Consider the following 10,262-nt stretch of genomic DNA (forward strand, 5'->3'; position numbering starts at 1 on the left):
TAACACACAAGTACTTTCTTTGACCGTAATATATCAAGACTTATGGGTCTCTTTTGAAAACGGTTTTGGTATCTCTCTCTCTCTCTTTCTCGCTCTCTATTCTCTCTGTTCTCATCTCTCTTTCAATCTGTATTCTCTCACTCACACGGTTCTAGCATCCTCCAACAATGGCTGAAGACGATACTCCCCCACGTTTCTTTAAAGTTTTCATCTCCCATCACAGCTCAGATTCCATGGTAACATGTTTCATCTCTCTTAGCTTTAGTATAGTTTTGGTTTCTTTGACTGCAACTACTTTGGAATATTGATCTTCCTTTGAAGCTTTCTGTTTCTTACTCTTTGCTTTTCTCTGTTTTGATTGGTAAAAAGTTGTTTCACTATTACTTTTGGAGAAAGTAAAAGATGTTATGTTTACATATAAATCAGTTTTTGTTCATGGACTTTGGTACTAGAGAGTAGAGAGATGCTTGAATATGATAGTTTTACTCAGATTTTGTTCCTTGGTACCATGTTTTACTTTTGAAACTTGTAACTCTGCTTACCATTATTAAGCCCATTTATATGATTTTATCTGGCCGATTAAAGGTTCAAAACTTCTGTTTGTGGATACCCTCTGTTATAGAGAGAGGGATTACTTCTAAATTGGTTTAGGAAGTCTATATCTGTGTGTGTCTTTGTTTATCTCATTAAGTTAACAGTTTTTTTGTTTGCTAAATTTTTTTTGTGTTCTCCAGATGATTCCCATTTCCTACACCGATGAACTTCCAAGAACTTTACCCAAAACAGCCATTCTCCAAGGAACTGGTGGGTGTTTTTGGAAAGTTGAGATGAAGAGGAAGAGAGATGAGGTGCATTTTGGAAAAGGATGGAACAAATTTGTTACGGACAACTCTCTTACGGACGGAGACTTTCTGACCTTTGTTTATAACGGAGCCAACGTTTTCGAGGTCAGCATCTACGGCCTTGGTGGATGTAAGGAGATGAGAGCAGTCACTGAAGTTGAAGAGGTCAAAGAAGACAGTGTTGTGTCTTTAAGCAGCACAGACTCAGACACTAGTTCCAAATCCGAGGTGGCCAATACAATCAGCAAGAACAAAGGTCAGGTTTTAACACATTGTTCTGCTTTATACAGACAAAGCTGTTTTCTTATTTTGTGATTTTTTTTTTTCAGGGAAGTCGCAAGTGGTAGAAGTTGAGGATGAGTCTGAAGAGGCTGAGGCTGAGACTTGTTCTGAGTCCACTGTGGCTAAAACAACCACGGGAAGCCGAAACAAAGGTTTAACTCTTTTCATTAATTAGTACTTTGGTTGTTGTATGTGATTTGCTTGAAATAGACAAACACAGGCCACTCTTGTTTGTTGGGATTTTTTTTCCAGGAAAGAAGAAAGAGAAAGTTGTGGGGTCTTCTAATGAAGACAGTGACAGTGATTATACTGAAGCGAATGAAGACAGTGAAAGTGATGATACTGAAGCTTCTGATCAGTTGAATGCATTTAGTGAGAGTTCTAATACTGTGGCACAGCCAAAAAAGAAGAGGGAGAGAGGTTAACTCTAGTTAAGCTTAATTTAATTACTTTTACTCTAGTAATATTAGTCTTCGTTAATGTGATGCTTATATATAAATGTTTCAGTAACCGTCAAGAAGATCAAAGACCCGGAGAGATATTTGGTTGATCCAAAGAATGTGTTCTTCGAGACAAACGTGAAGAATAGGCCATATGAGCTGGTAATTAAGAATCACAAACTTTTTAAAAACATGAATTTGCTTAGTTAACGTATTTGTTCTACGTTGTGACTACAGTTGGTTAGTGCACAACTAGTGAAAGACTATGACTTAAAGTTCAAGAAGCTGGTTTACTACACTGACTATCACAAGGACGGGAAGCTACAAGCGAAGACAACAAAATGGAAGGATAATCGCGTTTGTATCAAAAAGTGGAACCGCATATGCAAGAGGAACAAGTTGAAGAAAGGAGATGGCATATTGTGCGAGCTTAAACGCAAAGAGGGTTTTGTTTACGCCGTTAGAATCCATATCGTTCGGGAAAAGGATTTGTAAACGTTGTGAGTACTAGGTGGAGAACTTGCAGGTTGATAAAGAGCTTGTCTTTTAATTTTATGTTGTCTATTAGTGCAGTTATGATGTTATGTTTGAGCGTTGTAGCAGAAATTTTTATATTTTCATTTTTTTTTTGCTAGTAACGTATGCAACTTTGAATTCGTAGACTATTTTTTCCATCGTTTTTAGTTTTTATAATATTTCCTGAACTTCAAGATATAATCTTGACTTAGTTTTGAGTTACCCCGATCCGCTCTTCGAAATCACGGATTTGGGTTATAAACTAAGTTGGATATGAATTAGTATATTAGTTTTGTTATATATTATATGTCATAAAATTGTATTATATCGAATACGAATTTTTGTTTAAAATTTTAAAATTTATGAATTGGTTTATTTGAGATTTTATACGTACATTTTTATGTATATCTCTCTTAGCCATGATAATTTTAACCGTTTTCGATTTGTCACTCAAAATTAATTAACTACCAATTTAACCATAAAGTTTTCTCTTAATTATTTGTAGACGTCTAACTTAATTGTATTGTTTTAGGGGTTGATTGGCAAGTGCTTTAGAAGTGCTGTGAGATCTCTCTACAGACTAAATTATTTCTACAGTTCAAATTTTTGTCAATCATACTATGCTTTGTAAAGATTTTTTAAAACTACAGATTTTTGTTTCCTTTTAATTTATTTTTAGCTGTAGAAAGCCATAAATCTAGAACATTTATTTTTTTATTTAGAAAATTTATATGTAAGTCATTGAATCTTTTTAAACCTACAACTAATATTCTACAGCAAAATTATCTAAGACCACTTTAAGAAAAATCTACAGTTTTATTTTTAAAACAAAAATATAAAGTTACAGCTCCTTCTAATTACCCTTTTAATTTCATTATGCCAAGACTATCATTAAAAGAGTAGTTAAGTAATATGTATTGAGAATCTGAGATTATTAAATTTCCGAACTTTTCTGATTTAAAAAGAAAAAAAAAGTGTCAAAGAAATTGAACTACATCTGATTCACTTGATGCTAATTAATTTCTTACTTGTCCGGTAAGAAATCAACTCCAAGTCTTATTAATAATTAAAAAATTTCACTCCTTCCCATTTCACTATAAATACGACACCATGCTCTCGTCTCATACATCACAAAAACACAATCTTCAGTTCCAAACAAAAAAAAAACAGAGAGAAATACAAACTCCCCCTCCCCCCAAAAAAAAGAAAAAAAAAACAATTTTTCTTTTATATTTTTTCCTCTCTAAAACATTAACATTTAAACTAATCGTGTTTTTCCCCGATAATGGAAGCTATGTGAATATGAATGAAAGAGAGATGTTTGACTGAAGATTACAATCTCATTACCTTGAATCAATAGGGTGACAAGGCAATATAAAGGATACAAAGAAGGATCTAGATCCAATAGACTACATAGCTGTTAAAGCAAAAGTAGATTAGCCAGCACACAACGACAGCAGCGGAGCGTAACGGTTGTGGATAGGTCTCTCCGTACTCCTCTCCTCAGCTCTGCAATACGACAAGATGGTCTTTGGAGAAGACAAGTGAGGGTGAAGTGTCTTGGGTTCTTCCTGGGTCATACTGTTGTGGGCTTCACTTACACCCTCCCCCCCCATCAAACTTGAGGTGGGTGGTTCAGCCACTCCAAGTTTGCTCCGAAGATCAACAAATGCCTTGCGAGGTAACGGCTTTGTAAAGATATCAGCGACCTGCAGATTAGCTGGAATGTGCCTTGTTTCAATCAGGCCAAGTGCAACCTGCTCCCTGATGTAGTGATAATCTGTGTCAAAGTGCTTGGATCTCTTGTGGAGAGCAGGATTGGTGGTGAGATAGACAGCAGAAAGACTGTCACAGAGTAAGAGTGTTGCATCTGCTTGAGAAATACGAAGATCTCGAAGCAGTTAAGATAACCAGGTGATCTCTTGGGCTGTCGTAGCAAGAGCTCTGTATTCAGCCTCTGTCGACGAGCGTGAGACAGTCTCTTGCCTTTTAGCAGACCATGAAACAAGGTTAGGGCCGAGGAAAGTGCAGAAGCCAGTGGTCGACTTCCTAGTGTCGTGACAACCGGCCCAGTCACTGTCACAAAAGGCCAACAGAGACATTGTCATGTCTTGTTTGATATGTAGACCCAGTGCCGTAGTGCCTCGCAGATAGCGCAAAATACGTTTCAAGAGAGCAAAGTCAGAGCCAGTTGGTGCGTGCATTCGTTGACAGACAAAATTGACAGCAAACTGGATGTCTGGACGAGAGATAGTGAGGTATTGCAACTTACCAGCCAAGCTTCTGAAGTAAGTCGGCTCCGGAAAGAGACTAGGATCAGGATTCTCAATGCGTTGCGGAAGTGGCGTGGGCATAGGATTACAATCTTGCATCTGAGCTTCGGTGAGGATGTCTTCAGTATATGCCTTTTGGTGAAGAAAGATGCCATCAGAATGAGTGACCATTTTTATTCCAAGAAAGTATTCTGGAACCCCCATATCTTTCATTGAGAACCGTTTAGACAATGTATCAATTAGCTCATGCAGCAAGTATTCATCACTTCCTGTAAGTAGCATATCATCGACATACAGAAGCAGAACCATAGACTGATCTCCTCGGTGAAACGTGAACATAGATGGGTCTGACTTGCTGCATTCAAAACCATAATCGATCATGAAGCTACTGAACGTATCAAACCATGCGCGGGAAGCCTTCTTGAGTCCATACAAGGCTTTAGTAAGCTTGCATACATACTGAGGTCGTTCTGCATCCACAAACCCGTCAGGTTGGTACATATAAACTGGCTCCTGGAGATCACCGTGAAGAAAGGCACTAGTGACATCTAATTGCCTAATAGGCCACTTCTTAGAAACTGCAATTTGTAGCATGAGGCGTATGGTAGCTGTCCTCACCACTGGACTAAAGGTCTCCAAATAGTCACAACCTTCCTCCTGTTCGTAACCTTTCCCAACAAGCCACGCTCTTAGCTTCTTCACTGTACCATCAGGGTTCAACTTCTCAGTGTAGACCCATCTGCTCGTGATGATGTTCATATCATCTGTTGGGGGCACTAAAGACCATGTGTCTAACAAATGAATGTTCTCCATTTCAGTTATTACAGCTTTGTTCCAACCGGGATGTTTCATAGCTTCAGCAATGTTCTTCGGAAGACCTGTTGGTCTTTTCGAGGCTATCAGAGCATACCTTGGGTTGGGCTTATGTATTCCAGCCTTGCTTCTGGTGTGCATAGAGTGAGGGTTCTCAACTTGGATAGCATTATCAGGGGGTACTGCGTCAGCCTCGATGATGGGAGGGTCCGGTTCGTCTTCATTGTCTGATGGAGCAACAGGAGCAATGTGAGGTTCAACTGCAGTAGGTTGATATTGTGGTGTGATCAAGAAGCGAGTGATTTGTTCAGGCTTCTTGAGAACTTCCTCCAAAGCCGTTGCAGACTGCCAGGCTTTCAGTAGACTCGTCTCATACCAAGGAACCAGATGTTTGTTTCCCTCCTTGAATGGGAATAGAACCTCATCAAAGAGTACATATCTGGAAATATAGACTTTGCCCGTAGGTGGGTAGAGGCATCTGTACCCTTTGTACAGATTGCTATAGCCCATGAAGAAACATTGTAACGACTTAGGCTCGAACTTGTGAGTTTGGAGAGGTCTAAGACAAGGGTAGCAGGCTGACCCAAACACACGAAGAGCTTCATAAACTGGTTTGCAATTGTATAGTTTCTCATGCGGACTGATGTTATCCAAGACCACTGAGGGCAGAAGATTGATGATATGGTTAGCTGTAGAGAAGGCTTCAACCCATAGGTGTAAAGGAAGATGACTGTGGAACATCATGGATAAGCCCAACTCCATACAGTGTCTGTGTTTCCTTTCAGCGAGACCATTCTGCTCTGGTGTGTAGGGGCAGGAGATACGATGTTGAATGCCTTTGTCAGATAAGAACTTTCTCATGTGATGATTAACAAACTCACCACCACCGTCTGACTGAAATTCCATTATCAAAAGACCAAACTGATTCTCCACAAGCTTGACAAATGCAGTAAAGACTTCATAAAATTCTGATTTATTATGTAGGGGGTAAAGCCACGAGTAACGGGTACAATCATCAACAAAAATTGCATAGAAACGGAAACCCCGACTTGAACTGATAGGTGAAGGCCCCCATAGGTCACAATGAATCCTATGTAAAGGCAAAGAGACATGAGAAGTGGACTGAAAAAACTGTAATCTTGAACTTTTCCCCATCTGGCAAGGCTGACAAACAGGGTTGGATCTGCTCTTATTAACTTGAATCTCCTTGCAGGTTTGAAGTTGTTGAAGTACTCGAGAGTTAGAGTGACCCAGCCGTAGATGCCACACTGCTTCTGATGCAATCTTCTGACGGTCTGAGAAATAAACTTCAAACTCGGAGCTCTTCAACATGTATAATCCTTTACTTCGTGGGCCCTTTGTCACCACTTTCCCCTTTTGGAGATCAATGAGGTAAACATGTTTAGCATCAAAGAGCACACCACAAGGATAATCTTCACATATCTTAGATACTGAAAGCAATGACTTCTTTATATCAGGACAGACAAGCACCTCATTCAAAGTGACAGTACCTGAACCAGTGGAAATGGTGGCTGACCCGACATGCGTGATAGGAAGATAAGCTCCATCACCCACCATTACAGCGTCGCGACCTTCATACGGATGAACTCCTTGAAGGTGTGAGGCTGAGGAGGTGATGTGAGCGGTAGCTCCAGAATCTGGATACCACTCTTTATCATCAGAGATACGCAGAGAGGAGAAGGCCTGAGGGACTTGAAAGTTGTTATCGAATCTGTTGTAGCACTTGATAGCGGTATGTCCTACACGACCACAGATTTGACATGTCGGCCTTTCTCCTTGGATGTTGCATGTTGTCTGATGCTGATAGAAGCCGCGCCCTCGACTGGAGTAACCACCACAGCCACGGTAAGAATCAGAACGACCTCTGCCTCGATAGTTAGGGTTGTAGGTAGGCTCTGCTGGCTTGAACTCAGGTGTCTGGACATTTAAAGCCATATGTTGGTTAACAGACGAAGTATCTCCATAAGACTGCAACTTTGCATCAAAGCCTTGCACTTCTGAGATCACATCAGTGAATGTCGGAGCGGAGAACTTGGCAAGAGAGTTTTGAATCACCGTGGAGATAGGGTCGTATTCTCTGTCAAGACCGTTAAGAAACCCAAAGATTTTCATGGACTCATCAATGGGTTTCCCAATGGCACTGAGAGAATCGCATATGGCTTTGAACTCTCTGCTGTACACAGCAAGCGTCTTGTCCTTTTTGGTGAGAAGTTGCAGAGATCGGTGAAGTGAGAACTCCCTGGACAAGGAGCTTTTGTTGAAGTTGTCGGCAAGAGAGACCCAGACGTCACGCGAGGTTTGAAGTGTGTGAACAGAGCCTAAGACTTCTTCAGAAAGTGTGCCAAACAACCAAGAACGCACGAGTTGATCAGTACAGAACCAAGCTTCAAACAGGGGATTTTGTTCTTCAACTGTCTGAGCATCACGAACGACGGAACGCTTCTGGGGTGGGGAGGGAACAGCTCCATTGACAAAGGCCAGCAGCTTCTGACTCGACAAAAGAGACTCAAATTGAGTTTTCCAGAGCAGGTAGTTGCTGTCTGAGAGCTTGAGTGTGACTGAGCTCAAGAGATGAACTTTGCTCGGAAAAGGATAAGGATTATCTGGATCTGCCATTGAAAGCACCTGTTAAGGTTAAATGGTTCTGATACCATGTGAATATGAATGAAAGAGAGATGTTTGACTGAAGATTACAATCTCATTACCTTGAATCAATAGGGTTACAAGGCAATATAAAGGATACAAAGAAGGATCTAGATCCAATGGACTACACAGCTGTTAAAGCAAAAGTAGATTAGCCAGCACACAACGACAGCAGTGGAGCGTAACGGTTGTGGATAGGTCTCTTCGTACTCCTCTCCTCAGCTCTACAATACGACAAGATGGTCTTTGGAGAAGACAAGTGATGGTGAAGTGTCTTGGGCTTTTCCTGGGCCATACTGTTGTGGGCTTCACTTACAAGCTAAAGATACGGCGGCACCTCCTCTCCGTAAGATCATCTCCGTCGCTTCCATCACCGTCGGTGCACAGTTCGTGTGGGCCCTACAGCTCTCTCTCCTGACTCCTTACGTACAACTTCTCGGTGTCCCTCACAAATGGTCCGCTATCATCTGGCTCAATGGTCCCATCTCCGGCATGCTTGTTCAACCTATCGTAGGTTACTATAGTGACAGATGCACGTCAAGATTCGGTCGCCGCCGTCCTTTCATTGCCTCCGGGGCCGCCTTTTACGCCTTCGCCGTCTTCTTGATCGGTTACGCGGCTGATATCGGTTACAAAATGGGAGATAAGCTCGAGCAAACGCCGAGGGTACGAGCCATAGCGATCTTCGCTCTCGGGTTATGTATCCTCGACGTGGCCAGGGACACTCTCCAAGGACCTTGTCGTGCTTTCTTGGCCGACTTAGCCGCAGTAGACGCTAAAAGAACGCTAGCCGCAAACGCGTTTTACTCTTTCTTTATGGCGGTTGGAAACGTTTTGGGATACGCGGCTGGTTCTTATACGAACCTACACATAATGTTCCCGTTCGCGATGACAAACGCTTGCGATACCTATTGTGCTAATCTCAAAAGCTGCTTCCTCTTGTCTATAATACTCCTCCTCATCGTCACCCTCACGTCTCTTTGGTACGTTAAAGACAAGCAATGGTCTCCCACGCCGGTGAACCCCGACGAGGAGAAGACTCTGAGTGATGATCCTTCCTTTGGAGAAATTTTTGGAGTTTTTAAAGTAATGGAACGTCCCATGTGGATGCTTTTGATCGTCACGGCCCTTAACTGGATCGCATGGTTCCCGTTTCTTTTTCTCGACACTGATTGGATGGGTCGTGAGGTGTACGGTGGAAGTTCAGAAGGAGACGATAGGATGAAGAAACTGGACAACCAAGGAGTACACTCTGGTGCGTTGGGACTTATGTTTAATTCTATTGTTGTTGGTTTCATGTCACTTGGTGTTGATTGGATTGGTCGGAAAGTGGGTGGTGCTAAACGGCTTTGGGGAATTGTGAATTTTATACTCGCCATTGGTTTGGTTATGACGGTTCTTGTTACAAAGTTGGCGGCGGATTACCGGAAAACCGCCGGTCCTTATGCCGAACCGTCACCTGGTATTAGAGCTGGAGCGTTGAGTCTCTTTGCTGTTCTTGGTATCCCATTAGCTGTAAGTATTTCAGCTTTTGTCCTTTATTGTGTTTTATTACATTTTAATATTTTGTCTAAATATAATATTAACCACATCTTTTATTTTTTACAGATTACTTTCAGTATTCCGTTTGCACTAGCCTCCTCCACAATTTCAAGCAGCTCCGGCGCCGGCCAGGGTAAATTTTAACCTTAATTTATAATATATATTTAAAAATTCCCATTAATTTAGACATCCAATTGTCTGCCAATATGTATGGCCAGTTAGTTACCATTAGGTATGTTCAAACGTTTGAATTGAATACATTAATTGAGAGATTTGTTTCCAACTTTATTCATATCTGATTGAAATTAGTTTTTCCTTTTTTTTGCCAAGAAAAATAAGGGAGTCAAATTTTCTAATGTTACTTTTTTTTCTGAACACATGTGACTTTTTTCTAAACATTGTGTAGATATAACAGCTAAAAGTTTAGATTTATCAATATCATTGAATTTCGTGGGATTTATTAACTTAGTGATACTAAATTGACATCTTTATGTTAGTAGTTCAGTATCCTTTAAACATTCATTAATTCCATTTAGTAGCATAAACGTTGAAAAAATGGTTTCATTTCTAACATAAATAACTAAATAATAATTTTGTTTACATGATTTTCTTTAGGAATTTTAAATGTGGCGATTGTGATACCACAAATGATAGTATCAGTGGGAGGAGGACCTTTCGACGCCTTATTTGGCGGTGGAAACCTACCAGCATTTTGTGACACCCGTCACCTCCTATATGGAGGACAGCGTGTCACCCCCGACGCGTCATCATACAACAATGTGATACCCGTCTCCCTGACACTAAGGACGACGGGCCACCAACAATATCCCGTAATATAAAAGCCCATAAACCCGACAACTCTCACCCATGCCCAAATAAAATCCGAAAGA

At 40.9% G+C, this 10,262-nt stretch overlaps 2 protein-coding genes across 3 annotated transcripts; both read left to right on the forward strand.

The window, feature by feature from the left end:
* The first annotated feature begins 94 nt into the window (after window positions 1–94).
* Window positions 95–2,158, forward strand: LOC106304075 (B3 domain-containing protein At4g34400-like). Of its 2 annotated transcripts, none has more exons than XM_013740456.1 (6): window positions 95–236; window positions 735–1,098; window positions 1,172–1,276; window positions 1,377–1,544; window positions 1,632–1,726; window positions 1,802–2,158. In XM_013740456.1, the coding sequence occupies exons 1-6, from the start codon at window positions 168–170 to the stop codon at window positions 2,057–2,059; spliced, it is 1,059 nt and encodes a 352-aa protein (XP_013595910.1). In that variant the 5' UTR covers window positions 95–167; the 3' UTR covers window positions 2,060–2,158. The 2 variants fall into 2 exon arrangements, with proteins under 2 accessions (XP_013595910.1, XP_013595911.1); XM_013740457.1 differs by lacking the exon at window positions 95–236 and adding an exon at window positions 472–503.
* Window positions 2,159–7,949: 5,791 nt separating this feature from the next.
* LOC106303459 (sucrose transport protein SUC1-like) lies at window positions 7,950–9,509 on the forward strand. The gene is made up of 3 exons (XM_013739720.1): window positions 7,950–7,976; window positions 8,053–9,345; window positions 9,450–9,509. The coding sequence occupies exons 1-3, from the start codon at window positions 7,950–7,952 to the stop codon at window positions 9,507–9,509; spliced, it is 1,380 nt and encodes a 459-aa protein (XP_013595174.1).
* The last annotated feature ends 753 nt before the right edge of the window (window positions 9,510–10,262 follow it).

The sequence above is a fragment of the Brassica oleracea genome, chromosome C7 (genome assembly GCF_000695525.1).
Source record: "Brassica oleracea var. oleracea cultivar TO1000 chromosome C7, BOL, whole genome shotgun sequence".
Classification (NCBI taxonomy): Eukaryota; Viridiplantae; Streptophyta; class Magnoliopsida; order Brassicales; family Brassicaceae; genus Brassica; species Brassica oleracea.

Coding starts and splice junctions, on each gene's coding strand:
- LOC106304075 (XM_013740456.1), top strand. CDS start 168: ATGGCTGAAGACGATACTCCCCCACGTTTCTTTAAAGTTTTCATCTCC. Junction 1,099..1,171: donor TACAATCAGCAAGAACAAAG/GTCAGGTTTTAA, acceptor TTTTTTTTTCAG/GGAAGTCGCAAGTGGTAGAA. Junction 1,727..1,801: donor AGAATAGGCCATATGAGCTG/GTAATTAAGAAT, acceptor TTGTGACTACAG/TTGGTTAGTGCACAACTAGT.
- LOC106303459 (XM_013739720.1), top strand. CDS start 7,950: ATGGACTACACAGCTGTTAAAGCAAAA. Junction 7,977..8,052: donor ACACAGCTGTTAAAGCAAAA/GTAGATTAGCCA, acceptor TCCTCTCCTCAG/CTCTACAATACGACAAGATG. Junction 9,346..9,449: donor TTCTTGGTATCCCATTAGCT/GTAAGTATTTCA, acceptor GATTACTTTCAG/TATTCCGTTTGCACTAGCCT.